General features: G+C 36.6%; 1 protein-coding gene across 1 annotated transcript in view; it reads left to right on the top strand.

Annotated features, from left to right (window-relative positions):
- LOC105443374 (patatin-like phospholipase domain-containing protein 7) overlaps positions 1 to 15,184 on the top strand; it is a 33,293-nt gene extending 18,109 nt beyond the window's left edge. The window contains exons 17-31 of the mRNA XM_030997478.1: positions 556 to 729; positions 1,919 to 2,064; positions 2,771 to 2,887; positions 3,811 to 3,874; positions 4,525 to 4,639; positions 5,232 to 5,371; positions 5,833 to 6,060; positions 7,301 to 7,521; positions 7,968 to 8,090; positions 8,582 to 8,698; positions 9,852 to 10,000; positions 10,477 to 10,589; positions 11,471 to 11,618; positions 12,538 to 12,628; positions 13,568 to 15,184. Coding sequence (XP_030853338.1) covers positions 556 to 729; positions 1,919 to 2,064; positions 2,771 to 2,887; positions 3,811 to 3,874; positions 4,525 to 4,639; positions 5,232 to 5,371; positions 5,833 to 6,060; positions 7,301 to 7,521; positions 7,968 to 8,090; positions 8,582 to 8,698; positions 9,852 to 10,000; positions 10,477 to 10,589; positions 11,471 to 11,618; positions 12,538 to 12,628; positions 13,568 to 13,884 — 2,263 coding nt within the window. The 3' untranslated portion in view covers positions 13,885 to 15,184. The remainder of the gene's footprint in view (positions 1 to 555; positions 730 to 1,918; positions 2,065 to 2,770; positions 2,888 to 3,810; positions 3,875 to 4,524; positions 4,640 to 5,231; positions 5,372 to 5,832; positions 6,061 to 7,300; positions 7,522 to 7,967; positions 8,091 to 8,581; positions 8,699 to 9,851; positions 10,001 to 10,476; positions 10,590 to 11,470; positions 11,619 to 12,537; positions 12,629 to 13,567) is intronic.
- The last annotated feature ends 2,925 nt before the right edge of the window (positions 15,185 to 18,109 follow it).

Here is an 18,109-nt window from a genome sequence, read left to right on the forward strand (position 1 = left end):
TGAATTGAATTGAATTGGATTGAATTGGATTGAATTGGATTGAATTGGATTGAATTGAAATGAATTGAATTGAATTGAATTGAATTGAATTGAATTGAATTGAATTGAATTGAAAAGTTTGAGATGACTTGATCATTTGTTCAAGAAAAATGAAAGGGTTTGGATGACAAGAACGAGTGAAGAGTGATTGAAAATGACAAAGAAAGGAAGGGATGGGGATGACCAGGACAAACCTTAGTGTAATGGTGGTAATAGATAGAAATGTGAGCAAGGGCTGGTAGCAGTGGCAGAAGTCGCGATTAGGCAACGTCAACATAAATGTTATGAGTATGTCAAATGGCTTGATTATGCTTTTCTAAAGACAACTGGGCCCCATTTCACAAAACTTGTCAACAGTGACAAAGGACAGTTTTTGTTATAAGCTAGTGAAATCCTTGCTTCTGATTGGTTATTAGCAGATTTGTCACTGATTTTTGTCATTTGTCATTGAAAAAAGGCTTTGTGAAATACACTGTAGGTCCCTGGTCTTATTCTTTTATTTTTCTATTATTCTAGGCAAGGGGACCAATCTCAGTGCACCTACATCGTCTTGAATGGTCGTCTGAGGTCAGTGGTCCAGCTCCCATCCGGTAAGAGGGAACTGATGGGAGAGTTTGGGCGTGGGGAGATCGTGGGTATCGTAGAGGTGTTGACCTTAAAGGAGAGGGTCACGACGGTGCATGCCATCAGGTAAGGAGAACGGGTTGAAATGTAATAATTTAATAATGAGGGGTCAGTGACACAAAGACGTAAAAGCCATTTTGAGAAAAAGTGGTTTATGTGTCACTGAGCACTTGGGCTCTAAGGAGTTAAGTCTATGTTTTACTAGCCATTGATTTCAATCTGGTGATGGTCAGAGTTAAGTCTTTGTGTTCCCTGGAAAGCCCACATTTTTCTGAACATTTTGATATCAAATACTAATTTTGGCAAGATATGGACTTACGTCTTTGTGTCACTGAACCCTCGATATGTCCATTTACATAGCGCTCTCACACAATCGATTTCACAGCGCTTTACAGGGTATGAAAGTCAGAGAATCAGTTACATAAATACGTCCTCAAGTGCTCCGTTAATATTTCTTGCGTGGGTGCTGAACGGATGTTCCGGGGCAGTTGATTCCAGAGACAGGGTGAATATGATTGAAAAGCATTGTCATCTCTCACTGTGGATGTTCTGGGTATGTGGAGAAGCATGATGGTGTAAGAAATGCTGTAGTTTGGTGTTATTCGGAAGCAGATTGAATTAACTCAAGCGTAGTGCTAAATTTGAAGAGATGTGTGGACCCTATATATTGTGATTAATTGAAACCAAGTCCTAAAATCAAAAGACCAGTATACTAACATATTCAAATTTTATGCATACTTTCTTGTTGTTCTCGATGACCTGAAAGCTTGCCCGAGGCTTGTCTCATATAGCAACAAGTAATATATGCAGACTGAATTGAGAGTAATGTAGTTTATTCATTAATAACAGGTTAATGGAATAACTTATGGGACAGGGCGGGGGAAGCATAATGAAATGTATGGGATTGTACAGATTATATATTACTAGCAGGATCATGATACCTTTCAAATGTTGGCATTTTCAAAGCTATTGGAAACAGTTAACCTCATTGTATAACAGAGAGTGCTAGATTTATAGATTCTAAGGGTGATAAAATCATTGTATACATATGACAAGAGAGAAGTGGCTTTAAGAGTTGAATTTTCAAATAAAAAAATTAAGTATTGTATAATTTGTATTCTTTTAGTCTGCTCACTCTGCTGTAACATTTTTAACAGACTGCACTTCATTACCATGTGGTAATCCTATTGAAAACATGTAAACTCCCTTTTTTTTGTGGTCACCCAACCCTCTGTCTATTCCTTGCTCTCCTTAGAGACACCGAGTTGGCCAAGCTACCCACTGGTATGCTGAACCTCATCAAGAGGAAGTTCCCACACACTGTGACCCGTCTGATTGAGATCCTAGGTCAGAGGTTATTGGGTCAGGTCGAGGAAAAAATGGGCTCTACCAAGTTGACGGGTAAGTGGGTGTATCAGTCTAATAAACATAAAGATCTATGTTTTGGGCTGCTCGAGTGAATCAAAACAATGCAAGATTTCTGCAGTCAGTGTGATGTTTTTGTTAGAATATGATATTATGGGGATGATTTGAAAATGATTCCCTATTCAAGTAGTGCATATCGCTGACTTGTATTTCTATGCACTGCAACAAGAAGAAAATAAAACCCACAACAGTGGACATTTACAAGTGAGAAATGTCAATTTTTGTTCCTACCATGAAACATTTCGAAGGAAAAGGTTCCCTACAAAGATCGATCTCCAAGAGTGCCTCCATCCATTTATGGAAGTCTTTTTTGAGGGATTTGACAATTGGGGATTGATGGTTTATCAAAGGGCATTAGCACATTGAGTTGGATTGGAATCCACAACTCTCCTGGGACCCATTTCACAAAGCCTTTTTTCAATGACAAATGAAAAAAAATAGTGACAAACCTGCTGATAACCAACCAGAGGCAAGGATTTTACTAGCTTATAACAAAAGCTGTCATTTGTCACTGATGACAAGTTTTGTGAAATGGGGCCCTGGTTACAGTACGTACCACCTGCTGTAAAACTGAGCCATCACAACTCCATATCCATGCCATTGAATCAACTTACGTGTAGACTGAATTGTAGAAATATGACAGTGTGATGAATCCAGTGTTTTGCATCCTATCTCTCTGTAGCTGAAGAGAGAAGGACCACAGTTGAGAACCTGTCCACCGTGGCCCTGATCCCCGGGTCCGATGACGTACCTCTGGCTAGGTTTGCCCTGGAGCTGACACATTCTCTCAGTGCTGTGGGTAAGTGCTGCTCTACGAGAAATAGACCAGTTATCTAACATATTCAAATTCAGGGATGTTTCTGGCGACCTCAGGCTAGCGACAAATTATTCCATAAACCTGTGATTCATGAATGAACTACAATATTTGGAATCCAGTCTGCATATATTACTTGTCGCTAGGTTGGGCAGGTCTCAGGCAAGCTTTTAGGTTGTCAAGAACAAGACCTAGCAACAAATTATTCCATTAACCTGTTATTCATGTATGAACTACAATATTTGGAATCCAGTCTGCATACATTACTTGTTGCTAGGTTGGGCAGGTCTCAGGCAAGCTTTCAGGTTGTCAAGAACAATCTTTGTTTAAAAAGTATGCATAAAATTTGAATATGTTTGGACATAGGTCTATTACCTGAAATGATGAGAAATTAGCTGCTGTGCTATTCCATTGATGAACTTTGACCTAGTAGTTTGGAAAGTTGGCGAGTATTCTTGGGAGTATGATGGGATGTATGAGATGAGTAGTTGAGTGGTTGTGGACTAGAGGAGAGGGAAATAGGAAATTAAAGTACGGAAGTATTGGTTATAAGTATTGGTTATAATGAGGTTGAAAAAGACCTGGTCATGAGTGTATAGAGGGATGGGGTTTGATTAGACATGAAGAGATGAGAAAAAAATAGGGAGATGGAGAGAGAGAGGAGGGGGGGGGTGAATACCTTCTACAGATGGAAGAGATGAAGCAGTGAAAGGAGTTAGAGCAACTTAACTCTTTTGGAGTGTAGTAAGATACAAGTGTTACAGAAATAGTAAATGGTTGTGACAACATGAGAGAATGAACAAACAATGTATTGATAAAAGGAAGAATAAGCAAAGAAGAATGATAAAAGGATAAAGATGTAAGGAAGTATGAAATTACCTGTCAAACCTGTTTCTACCCTATCACAGGTTCTGTTCTGAGGCTTACTAAGGAGCACATCCTCCAGACATTAGGAGGTTCAGCTCTTGACAGGTAACTACATTTTTTTGTTTTGTTAATGTCATGACTCTTGTGTGAATTTATATACATTATGTGACATATACACCTGTGTTTATCAATTATTTTTAACTACATTGTATTTTGTTTATGTGCTGCCAGTGGAGGCCAATTTTTTATGTTATAAATATGGATCAATAAAAGAATCTATTTATCTATCTTTAGTTCTTTCTATTCACATCACAAACAAATGATGTCATCTGTTTAGAGCTAGAAAAGCACTAACTCATACTCTTTAATGTAAAGTAACGACCTTCTGGCTCTCAACAGTCCAGAGACCCTAAAAGTGATCAGAGTTTCAGTGATGAAGTAGGAATAACAGCTATCCTTTGTATGTTCAGGCTTTTACAATGAATATTTTATTTGAATGTATTTTTGAATGTATTTTTGAATGTATTAATGTATTTATGTATATACATGTTTGAATTCAGGTATCTAAAATTCTTAAACAATTCTGTGATTACTCAAATAGTTTTTCATTGGTTCTAAATATGCATATCTACATTCCTTTAGACGCCCTTGGTTACCGTAATCATGCAATACCCAAATCAAAACTTACACAATTTTCAAATATTCTTTAAAAATTTCTCATAGATAATTTTAATATTTTGATTCTCTTTTCTTAGTGTCCATGAGTATCGTTTGACCAGCTGGCTCGGTCAGCAGGAGGATCTTCATAACATTGTCCTCTATCAAGCCGACAAGAGAATGACTGCTTGGACACAGAGATGTATTAGACAGGTTTGTTGTCGTCTCTATTCTTCAGTGATCCCACTGACTGATTTGCGGGTGTTTAGATGCAGATTGTGTGGCTGATCTATATTGCTGGGAGTGCAGCAAAAAAAAAAATTCTGAAAGATTCTTTTGTAATTTTGTACAATACATTAATAACAAGTCCAAAAGTTGATGGAAATCAATAATATATGGATGACAACAATGACATGACATGTGATAACTCCTTTAGTTATTATTATACTTATGACTTCATGGTTATTAATACCCACGGCACTAATAGATTTTATATTCTTATTATTCTTATTGAAAATAGACATTATTTTTGTTTACTTACTATTCATCAGTAACTTACATTCCCCCCCCCCCCCCCGCCAAATAAAATGAAAAAATTGTCAGGGTTATTTTAAATACCACACCAAAATATATTGAAAACTGGTAGTATGTTTAAGTAATATTATTTTGCTATTCTTTATTTGCTATAGAATCTTGAGTCATGGGAATTGACAATATATTCATAACCACAACAGCTTGGAAGTCAGCCACTATGTGAGTAACCCTTTTTTTATCCATCTTAAAAAAATAAAAATCTCCATCCCAGGCTGATTGCATCTTGATTGTAGCTCTCGCTGACCGAGATCCAAACAACGTGAGTGAGATGGAGACGCAGCTAGAGGCTCTGGCTGTCAGGGCACAGAAAGAACTCATCCTACTACACAGAGAGAAAGATGGTATCTATAAGTAAGTTTGTTTGTTTGTTTTCTTTCCAAGTCCTGGATATGTTACCATTCTGTTCTCATTCTTCTACACATGGAGGAGAATATCATTTATATGGAAGCCATCATTTTAAGTCCTAGATTAAATAACCAAAATGAAAGAGAAAACGTATTTACAATTTGCTTTTTGAAGAAAATAGGAAGGAGGAGGCCTTTCGCTTAAAATGGATGTCTCGTGCATTTGTCAAAATTCTGGTCAGGCTGATTTTTTTCTTTTTAGAGTAGGCTTCGGAATGTTCAGTATACAAAATGTCATGTTCATAGCACTTTAATCTACCTTGTTTTTGCAGGCCATTGTAGTAAATTAGATGTCTAAATACACAACAATAAAAAACTAAAAACTGTGACACTTCAATTAAATGTCATGAATACACAAAAATCAAAGAAAAACATCTGTGACACTTGACTTAATTTTGTTTTTTACAGGCCACCTAGTGGAACTGCAGAGTGGCTGAATGCCAGAGGTTGGTGTGTATCTCACCATCATATCCGGTGCCCAAAAAGAATGTTCAGTAAGCGCTCTCCTGCAAGGGTACGAGAGACCTACGATCGGCTTTTTGACACCAAGGCAGATACCATGTCCGACTTCTCCCGGCTGGCACGCTTCTTGACGGGTACATCCATTGGTCTGGTTCTCGGCGGGGGTGGTGCGAGGTAAGAGGGCGAGCAATGAGGAGGCGTGATGGCTCGATGGTAGAGCAGTGGTCTCGTAACCGGGAGGTCCCGGTTTCTAAACCAAGTCGGTGCGCTATTGCCCTTTGATTATTACCAAGTCCCTTGGTACAAATAAACAAACAAATAAACAAATAAACCTTAAACCTTAAACCTCAAGTAGAGGATAATACATATTGGAGGCCGCTTTCTAATCAAGAGAAGATGAGTTTACTTGAAAAAAATCTATTGTTTACAACCTCTGAGCTAGGGCTTTACAGGGAATGGACAATCTTAGCCTCTAATCAAGTCTTTCAGTGACCAGACATTAGTCCCTGGGACAATTACCTCAGGCTCTATTTTGGCAAAGGCATAGGGTTAGGTACATTGTTGGGTTTAGGTTTGAAGTTGAAGAATATAATAAGTGTGGGACATTATAGACATTGAGCAATTTTTCGCAGGAGCTTGTGTTGAATAACCCCTTGAGTTGTGCAATTGCTTAAAAGATATTTAAAGTGGGATACACCTCACTTTCAAATTATTTGTTTGGATGATATAAACTTCATTCTCAAGTAGTAGTTTACTTGAGTAAATTTGATCATACAACACAGTGATAATGGTTAGTTTTTATCTGAAGCAATGCCTCTCTGAGCTTGAAAATTGTATTTGATGAAATAAGTGCTTGCCTTATTTACACCTTAAAGGTAATGCAAAGTTTTGAAAATTGGATGGATAGTAATTCTTTGAAATGTTGATATATTTGGATGCCCCTGTGGATGTATCATAAGCACTAGGAAACTTAGCCCCTAAAACTCTTCTGCTTTAGAGTAATTGAATAATGACAAAATTACCGGTGCTCCCAGTAAATTTCAAATATTTCAAATAGCGCCTAAGGCCATTCCATGGTAGCTGCGACCATGAAAATCTCAGAATATACAGTTCTGATATATAATTTCCAAAAGGGAATAGCAAATCGGTTGATTGTAGTCCAGAAACATTGTTTTAAAGCTAAAGTAATATCAGTCTTGAGAGGGCGCTATACAAAAGAGTTTATTATTACGATTCCATCACTTTAGACTCGATTTCAACCGAGACAACGATCATTGAATATTGTAAAATCGCATATGCTTCCAATATGTTCATTTGAACCAAATTCATAACCCCATATCAAAACTTTGTCATACCTTTAACAATTTTACTGTTGCTATCATTATGAATACCATCTCTGTCTTTGTTATATTAGGGGTATATCCCAGCTTGGCATCATCAAGGCGATGGAGGAGTACGGCATCCCTATCGACATCGTGGGCGGGGTCAGCATCGGGGCCCTCATCTCGGCGCTCTACGCCGAGGATGTCAACAGCACCATCATGGAGAAGAGGTTGCAGGGATTCTGCAAGGACTTTGGCTCCCTCTGGAAGCGGGTCATTGACCTGACCTACCCATCTACTGCCATGTTCACAGGTCAGTGTACTTTTGAAAGGTCAATGACTTTTGCTGATCAGTTACATCAAGATTTTTTTTTTTTTTGTAAGGTGGTTGTGGAGGCTTATGTTGTCAGGTGGTCTTTATGTCCATATGTCAGTCCCACTTTCTGTCTAAAATTTGTTTCTGCTTTGTGTTTCTTTCCATGTATTTGCAATAGTGAATGCTTGTACATAAATGCATACTAAACATATCTGTGGATTTGGTAATCAATCTGCTCTTTAGATGGTAGAAAATGAAAGGAGTTAAAACTCTTATGTAGCATTCAAAGATATTCCCTTAAACATAGGAAATCTTTCTGGTATACATCAAAGCAACACTGTAGTTACCATCACAGTAAACCTACATCGAGACACATGCAAGTACATTATTTCATGTAAAGTAATTCATGTGAATGCTTATATTTTTGGGGTGGAAATATACAGGTCACAACTTCAACAAGAGCATAAGTGACCTGTTTGGTGATAAACAGATAGAGGATCTATGGCTGCCATACTTCACCATATCAACAGATATCACCAAGTATGCACTCAGGTTACACACCAGTGGTAAGAACACGAGAGATGGTGATGATGGTGGTGGTGGTGATGAGAGTGGTGATGGTGGTAGAAGTGATGATGATGTTGGTGGAAATGATGAGGATGATCGTCATGGCAGTAATGGTGATGATATTGGTAGTCATGATGATGATGATGTTTGTGTTGGTGGTTGTGTAGGTGGTGGTGGTGGTTGGAAGGTGGTGGTGGTGGTTGGAAGGAGGTGCTCGATTAGGAGAAGGAAGAGGAGAGGGAAAGCGTCAAGAAGGGTAAGGGGGAGAAGTGAGAGAGAGGATTAAGGGAGAGAAAAGAAGGAGGAACAGAGATAGGGAGAGAGGAGGGAGTATGATAGGAGAAAGGAAGAAGGAGGGTACAGAGGAGGTAGAGAGAAGGAGTTAAGAAATTATTTTGAATGCACCTGCAATTGCTCCCTCCTTGCCTAGACATTGTTACCCAGGCCCGAACTCTTACCATTGTGATTCTGTTTGTATTATGCTATCCAGGTTCGTTATGGCGCTATGTCAGGGCAAGCATGTCTCTATCAGGGTATTTGCCACCTCTGTGTGACCCAAAGGACGGCCATCTACTGCTGGACGGTGGCTATGTCAACAACTTGCCTGGTAAAGATATTCAATTTTTCATTATTTACAAGGAGAAAGCCATCATTTAGTATAAATAGATGCAAGAACTACCATATTAGGCAGCCAAGGGCTGTGCTACAGTACATATATGCTTTAGGAAAAGATAACCAAAGTCCTTTTTATGCCTAGTTTTAGTATTCTTAAGAGAAAAACAATTTCCTTTTAGAATTGAATGTGCATGATCACCTACATGTAGGAGGTGTGGTGATTTGATGCCTAAAGCTCTTCTGTGGGGAGCCCAATACTTTTCCAAGACAAATTCCATTTTTAATACAGATATTCTAATGCTGTCATTTGTAAAAAGATGATTAATGTCATCTTTAATGGTTCTGAGATGACACATGGAGTTGAATCATTGAAATTTGCTTTATAAACTGTCTGTATGGAAAGTTTCCTGTACAGAAAGACCATCTATCTCTAAGATGGCTTTCCTGTTTCCCTCTAGTGGTCTTTATGTACAGTTCCCATTGTTCATACACTTTGATAAACTGGTTTATATCAATGCAATTCACTTCAATTCAATTCATTTTATTTATTTTCCAAAAACTTATAAAAAACGTAAAATGTGGTGGTTGGTGGTGGTTGTTATTTTACCTGACTGCTAAGAGAGCATAAATGCTTGTAAGTAAGCAACCAGACGGCCGACGGCTGTAGATCCTCTCGGATGGACCTGGTAATGAGGATTAATGCCTTACCAAAGGGCACTAGCCCATCGCCTTGTTTCGAACTCAGGTCACCGCATTACGAGACCACTGCTCTACCGACTGAGCTATAGCGCCTCCAACAATACAGAAAAATTGAAATATTACAAAAGAAATAAAAACATGCAGGCAGTAATCAACGATAGATAACATGATAATTGAGTACATATATATATATATCTATTTATTTACATGTATGCACCTTCAAATATTCGAAAACAAATTGTATGTATTTTTTACATGACATAAATTATCTTGAATCTTTAATCTTGAATCTTAAATCTTGAATCTATATGTGGAGGGACTAGAAAAGGCTGAAGGCCTATCAAGGGCTAATCTCGAGCGAGATTGGGAGAAGAAAATAATCAAGCTATTAAATTATACAATCATTTTGAACAAAATGTATTGTTTGATATCATCCTACATTGTAGCTGACATCATGCGTGCGATGGGGGTTCCTACCATCATAGCCATTGACGTAGGCAGTGAGGACACCTCCAGTATTACTAACTATGGTGATGAGCTGTCCGGATGGTGGCTGCTGTGGAAGAAATGGAATCCATGGACAGAACCAGTTAGGGTAAGTCAAGGAAACTATGAATATTCCTTTGGTGTTTGGGGAGGAAGGTCTGCAGATCATAGTTATGAGGTTAACTTTTTCCATACCCGGGCAGATTGACCGGATGCACCTGCTATTACAATATTTATATATGTTTTCTATTGATTTTTTCTCAATTCATGTTTGTTATATTGTTGTATTTATGTGACCTGACTTGCCAAATAAAATAATAATAATAATAATAATAATATGCTATGCATTATTTGAATGAAATTCCTATAGAGTTTTTTATCACATAAGACAAGACAGCAAATCTATTGGATTTTATTTTCTTAAGAGTATTAATGCTCAAATTTTAAACATTTTCCAGAGGCATATTTTATTGTAGCTTACAAGGAAAAGATTCTTTCAAGGGGTAGTACTGTGAAAGCATGAAACAAACTTATGGTTTTTTTTTCTTAAACTCATTGTTTTCTTATGAACATTTGTGGTATCAGGTACCCAGCCTTGATGAGATCCAGTCCCGTCTGGCCTATGTATCCTCTATGAAGATGCTTGACGAAGTGAAGAATAGCTCCTACTGTGAATATATGCGGCCACCCATCAACAAGTAAGGTCTAGGCCCTTCTATTTATTTATTTATTTATTTATTTATGAATGTTCACAATTTCACAATTCATTGGAGTTAAAATCACATGAAAAAGAATATGATATAACAAATCATTTTCAATTTTACAATCCATTTAAATTGACTTCACATGAAAAAGAATATAACAATGTTTCATCAAAAACAAGTTGCAACTATTATACAGTTTAAAGAATGAACACACAAAGGTGATGAAACATAAGCAAATAGAGCTTGAATCATTGTTGTTGTTGTTATGTGATGTCCAAACAGGATATGTTTATTTGTATGGCTTTATTAGGAAAGTTCACAAGTGCAAAGTACTTGATCAAACATCAATTCAGGGAGCTCCAAATAGTTCCCTCTCATGTACAATCTCTATGGGAGGGAACTGTTTAGCCAACTAGGGCGTTGTCCCTTCTATTTGTTGTTGTTGTTGTTCTGTGATGTCAAAGCAGGACATGTTCATTTGTTTGTCTTCATTAGGGACTTCATTGGGGCATGGTACATGAATAATTTGTTTTACAAAACATGAGTATAATAATGAATATGCATAAAATCATGTGGAAAGTACATGGAAACAATATGAATAATTTATTATTATACAAATATGTATTATTTTCTTTGTTGTAGTTCCTACTGTGCCAAATATTAAGCCTCCAATTGATGAGTTAGATTTCTGTGCTTCACTGTGTTCTAGTCTCACTCATTCATTTGGAACTCAATGAATTGATTGTGTATGTGTGTGTGTGTGCATGTCACAACTATCTCTCTCATTCAGCTATGGGTGAAAAACAGTGTAATTCCCTCTGTAACCCACTGACTGCATGTTTTCTGTTCCCCTTCTCTTCCCTTCTTCTACCCAGCTTTGCTACTTTGGCCTTCCATCGTCATCGTGAGATCATGGAGGTCGGTTACCATCATGGGATGACTGTATTCAGTGGCTGGAAGAAGTCTGGATACCTCCAAGCTCTACTCTCGGAGAAATCCTCTACGCTTCACAAGCGAGGAAAGGTATGTGAGATGGATGTGTTTGAAATATCAGGGGGGTGTTTTACAAAACCCTGTTTTCAATGACAAATTACAAAAATCAGTGACAATTAAATCTGCTGATAACCAATCAGAAGCAAGGATTTCAGTAGCTTATAAAAAATACTGTCATCTGTCACTGATGACAAGTTTTGTGAAATGGGCTCAGGGGGATTCGTTTCACAAAACTTGTCATCAGTGACAAATGACAGTTTCTGTTATAAGCTAGTGAAATCCTTGCTTTTGATTGGTTATCAGCAGATTTGGCACTGATTTTTGTCATTTGTCATTGAAAAAAGGGCTTATTGAAACTGGTCTTTCTCTTGACAATTCTTTTGTTTGCATGATTGCGTCATTTATCTAATATCTACAGTTAGCAACTAAATTAGTCATACCCTTACCAAGTTTTGTCATTTTTTTCAAGTATGTGAAAAATTGCTTTGCCCAGATCTTTGTTTCTTTAGAATGTGAGATATCAAAGCTTTTATCTCAAAGTACTCAACAAAGGTCCTAATTCAGCCAGTCCGCTTGTCACTCTTGAGTTACGAAAACATACAACATCAAATTGACAAGGGGTATGAATAATTTAGTCGTTAACTTTACATATACACCAACCTCTCTTTTTCTTCCTTTTATTAGTAAAAAAAAAAGAAGGCCTTACATGTATATCAGATTTCAATTTATAAACTGTATTTATTAATCAAAGTACGAAGTGCCTAAATCGAGTGAAACAGAATAAAAGGTAAACGCACTTCTCTTTTTTCTCTGAAGTAGTAAAATTACTCTATTAATTTGACAATGTGTTATTTGTCATGTATATTCTGTATCTGTTTCTTTCCATCACAAGCATAACTTATTTTGACTTGAAAACTGTATGATTTTCTTACCATTTTTGAAATGCTAGCCTGGTCTACCCAACATGCATCCTCGTTTCACTGACCTAGCAGCGCTAGTGACCAGGATGGAGCCTCAAAAACAAGCCATTCCAGACCCAGGTAACTCAGAATCCTTGGTTAAGCCCCATATACAGGGTTCTGTGTCTGTAAAATATTCCTATCCATCACTCAATCCTATAGACTTTCATGTATTATGTATTAACCAATGGAAGATTTATTTCCCAGTATTGTGGACAATAAATTATTTACTTATACTTATAATTATATATGCTGACAGGTTTTCCAAAGATGTGCTGTAGCAACAAATCTGAGATGCCTGACCCTACGTCTTATCAATGTCAGTGATATGGTGTAATATTGATCTTGAAATGCTTCAAAAAAGTAAAAATCTTAAAGTGTTCAGTTTTACCATACCGATACTGATTTTCCCCCAATGTTATAAAAAACTGTCCAAAATTGTTTGGCAAACAGTTTTTTGACATTTCTAATTCCAAAAGTAAATATCTTGATAATGCAGACATGGAATTCCTGACTGACCTAAAGGTTTCTAAATATGATTGCAGCGTGAGCTAAATCCAGGATTTTGTTAAGAATCTGAAGCAAAGATTCCCGATCCCTTTAAAGCAACTGAACTAATTTGTTGAGAACCAGAAGGGCTCTATTACTACACGAGTTAATGCCCTTGTGGCTCTCAGGAGACAATACATGCCCTGGGGGGTGTTTCACAAAGATCCTAAGTTGAACTTATCTCTAAGTTGGACATAAAAATTATGGAAAGCCATTAGCATCTTTGAAAATATTATTTTTAAGTCATTTTAAAAGGCATAAAATGTTGATTTAAATAATTTTTATCAAGTAGATTTTATGCTCTTGATGTGGAATTTACAAAAAGTTTAATTTTCGCTTTTGAATATATTGTATTTTAAGGCTACAAAAATGGCTCTCCATAATGTTTAAGTTCAACTTAGGATCTTTGTGAAACACCCCCTGGTTTGAATCAAGAATGATGACTCTTTACATTTTCTGCATCACCTACAGATGAGGTTGACTATGCAAGAGTAGAAGGTACGGGTGACACCGACGTCGGCATGGAAACGGATGGCATCGGAACCGAATCTGCCTCGGAAATGAACCCCTCATCGGATGTTCCCAACGCAACGAACAGCGAAACAGTGACGCGGTCCGCCTCGGCTCCCAGTACGGTCATCGGGAGCGAGATCTCCAGCGAAGATGCAAGCGAAGACGACGTCGAGGTCGAAGTCGATGCCTCTGGGTCAACCCACAGTTCTATCAGGAAGAAAGTGGAGGGACTCCGGCTACGAAGGCACCGCAGTGAAAGCTCCCCCTCAGAGTAGAATTGAACTTGCTGAGAACTGTTTATTTGGATGTGGTTGCACTCTATGAATCCAGTTTTGGATTGTCTTGACGAGAGTGGAGGGAAGTCGTTGCGGTGAACACTCTTATCTTAGCATAACATTGTACGTGCCAATGGCTCATTTTCACAGGGAGATTACTCTCTGTCATCCAGGTTTGGGGTTAACATTTTGCACTACTGGAAAGTGGAGTGGCTGTTGCTTTAAAGACACAGCAGCAGAAACCACGCTTGGAGTGAAGTGGAATTCAGTTGCACTTTTTTTTACAGGGTTTTACTCTCTACAATTCCAGTTTGACAGGTTTAATTGATTAATGGAAATAAGCTCATGCATTTTATTGTCTTGTTTTCATGTGAATAATGGATGGTTACATGTTGTTTCGGAAACTCACTGTTATTAGAAGTCAATTAGGACACATAGGCAAATGATTCTGAATAGACTCTCTCACTCATACCAAAAAACTGCCAAAACTGAGCTGACTTCCTGCTGGAAAACGTCGTGTAAATCATAGCTGCATTGCAGAAAACCTTGTGTAGGGTGCGGTTCAGAATTATGCATGTAAATTTGCATAACTCGCTGGCAAACCGCTCAACCAATGAAAAGCTACGAACATGAAGCCCCCCCCCCCCCCCACAAATATGGCCTTGTGGCCAGACTCGACTACAACAGTGCAACATACCACTGGCCATTAAATAGAGTAAGATCCCTACTGAGTTTAAACTATCCGTTTGGAACGAGAAGGGTTCTGTGAGAAGGGTTCTGTAACTCTATGTTGAAATGTATGGGTTCCGAACAGATGGAATCTGTAATTTTGTAGACTAAACTGAGAGAAGAGACCCTTGCTTTTAGTGTAAGTGGATAACAGCATCATATAAAAGAGGTCCTATAAAGAAACTAGTTTTGCCGGTGGCTTGGTGCTACATATAACTCTTAGTATGCTGGATTTTTTTTCTTCAGTGTGTGAATTATTTTTTGTGTGTATGAAATCTGTATAGTTGGACACTGATTTTGTAAAGAGATTATTTGTTTTACATTAAAAAAAACATTGCTGTTGTTTGACAATCTCCTGCTCATTCAAAGAGAAAGTCTTTTGTTTTCATTACAAATTGGAGACAATACAGATATGTTTATTGCTGCCAGCAGGATATTTAAATTTTTTTAATGGTTATTCTTGATGAAGAAAATGTCCTTCTCTTGGAGTATTGTTTAATGATTTTATGTCTGTACCTGAAATAGCACATTTTACATGTTTAGTCCAAACAGGGTTTCCAATCATTTTTTTTGGGGGGAGGGGGGGGGGGGGGGGGGGTGGGGTGGGAGGACATTTCTGTGGACGAGTACATATTTTATAAATCCCATTATTTTTATTTTGAAGTGGTGTTATTTGTGGAATTACTTGACATATAAGATATTTTTTCTTTACCTCGTTTCATGTTTAACTTGTCATATTCTTTTCTTTAAGATGCACAAAACACAGGCATTACGGTTTTCTATGCAGAAGTATATGTTTGAAAGTAATTTAATGTCTAACAGCAATATAGTCAGAAGCAACTTATATAATAGTTTGTAAAAGAAGCCTTTTGGTGTGGAATTGTACAAATACATTTAAATCAATAATGTAACTAGCATATTCCTGGGTACCGCTGATAAAAAAAGAAAATACCTCTTTAAACATGAACCATATTTATGCATAGTATACCATTACTATAAATTTGCTTGTGATATATTGTTATGTACTTTACGCATTTAATACACTATGTTCCTAATTTGTTTAGGGAGTTTTGAGAAGATTTGTTGTGATTGAATTATTAATTGTTTTGAGCAATATTTTGACCTGAAATACAACAGGGAGTAATGTTGCTGTGTAATTGTGTGCTGTAGCCAATGCCCTTCTACTTAGCTTGATACACAAATAATGTATAGTATGATAATAAGAATGTATAGTATGATAATAAGAATATGATAATATTGAATGTATAGAAACTAGGGCATTGTTCTAGAGCTATTTATGTTGAAGTGCTTTCAATGACAACACATCCCATCCAATACATCATCTGTTGAGAACCAGAAGGGCGTTATTAACTCTGTGGAAAAGAATAGCAGTTAATAACCTACTGGCTGTCAACTATCATCTGTTCAGAGCCATAAGGCTGTTATTAATTCTGATAAAGGATTTTTTAGCATTAAGAATATATTGCCTGTTCAGAGTTAAAAGGGTGTTATTAATTGTGTGAAAGAAAAGGAGTTAACGACCTTCTGGCTGTAAGAATATCACAGAGTCAGAAGGGTGTTAAGTCCGAGTGTAAAAAAAAGGGGATTTAATGCCCTTCTAGCTCTTAAGCAGATTATTTTGTTTTGAGTACATGTAGGTGAATCGTCTGTAGTTTTCATTGACATTTAATATGGCACTTCAGACTTGCTTTGATTAATGGAGGTGAATTTGAGGTAAAATTATTGTCCAGAATTCAAATGAAACCTGTGGTGAAGTAAATGTATTTGCTTCTGTGGCTTAAATGCGATATTGAAGCACCAGGAGCAATTTATAGTATTTATGATTTCTTAATCCTTGCCATCAAAATTTTTAATTTCTTTTGCGATGATATTGAAATTTCTATGATTGATTATAAAAAAATTCCGCTTTTATATAGTGCTTAATACGTCAAAGATGTCTTTAAGTGCTTTACAGATGTATTATAAACTTATAAATTCCTTATAATATATTTTTAACTTTCAAAAAGTTATAACCTTTCAATACCTATGATACTTGTATCTTTGTCCATTGCTATCCTTCTATTACCGGTATGTAGTTTTTCTTTCGCTCTTTTTAAGAGTGGTGTCTACTTCTTCTCATTTCTTCATTATTTAGGTTTTTATTGGTATATTTCAGAAGACATCACAATCTATTTATTTCTTCATTGTATGTGACAATTTATGATTGAAGTACAAGTGTCCATGTATTTAATGTGCTGTGAAGAGCTTCCTGTGTCATAATACTGATGCAAATGAATTTGAAGGAATAAATGTTCTTAAAATCTCTATTTTGGGTTTAATTTTGTTATCAAACGTGAACTGGCTCATGTATCATATGTAGCAAAATTATCTAAGTTTTAAAAATGCACAAGACAAGTACTGTACAGTCAACCCTGCTTTAGTTACCACCTGCCAATAAAGGACATCTTCCTATTTATATTCTTTATAATTCTGTACCATTTGTGTCAAGATTTTAATGATATAGGTAGAGGTATATTAAAACACTTCCTAATGCGAGTGTTTGTCTGTGCTTTAGGTCATCTTACGGAGTGTAACATTCTGAAGAAGAAAAGTGTATTAAAACGATGCCACTCATTTGAATGAATGAATCAAAATAAAATTTATTACTGACAAATTTGCAGTAGATAGTTTCTATCGTCATGATAGTCATTTAATTTTGTTCAGAGCTCAAGTGATATCATACAGCGCACCTAGCAGTATGTAATAATTCTCTTTATAAAGTACACATTGAAGAAATGAAGGAAAATACAATGTCATTTTATATATATACATTTGAGTTTATTCCAGAGATCCTACAATGCATGCTAAATCGACCTAAGCTTTGGGGTGTTAACCTGCAACAACATGAATGAAACAAGCTGAACAATAATATTGTTTTACTTCAATGTATCAAGGCAATTAGCTATACAATAAAAGAAAGTCTTTTGTTTTTAAACATATATACATTTTGGAAGACTGTTTCTGGGGGAAAACCAAGATGGTCTATTTTGGGGGTATTTCATAGCAAGTATAAATCACCTATTTCACTGTACTAGGCAACAGTAGATAAACATGAAGTGAAATACATGAGAATACCTCCACTTACAGCAATCATAGAGATTTGGTACTTGTATTTGAAGTGTATGATAATCGTACTTTCCACATGAACGTACAGTTTCTATATGGCTTTTTATCCAAGAATAGTTTATAGAATAATTTCAATAAAGGCATTTTATAAATATTTACAAAAATATATATACAATGATTTTACGGATATTTACAAGACTCCCATCATACTTCTAGAAAATAGTAGGGAAAATATATTACTAATATTTAAGGGTATATTTCTAATCTTCCCCTATTCTTGTTGTGTGCTGCACTGCATAAAAATAAGTTTCCAATCAAATTCAAAGACTTCTTGGAGCATGCTACATAAAGGAGTTCCATAAAAATAAAT

This window comes from Strongylocentrotus purpuratus, unplaced genomic scaffold, assembly GCF_000002235.5.
Source record: "Strongylocentrotus purpuratus isolate Spur 01 unplaced genomic scaffold, Spur_5.0 spur5_scaffold_4, whole genome shotgun sequence".
In the NCBI taxonomy this organism is placed as follows: domain Eukaryota; kingdom Metazoa; phylum Echinodermata; class Echinoidea; order Camarodonta; family Strongylocentrotidae; genus Strongylocentrotus; species Strongylocentrotus purpuratus.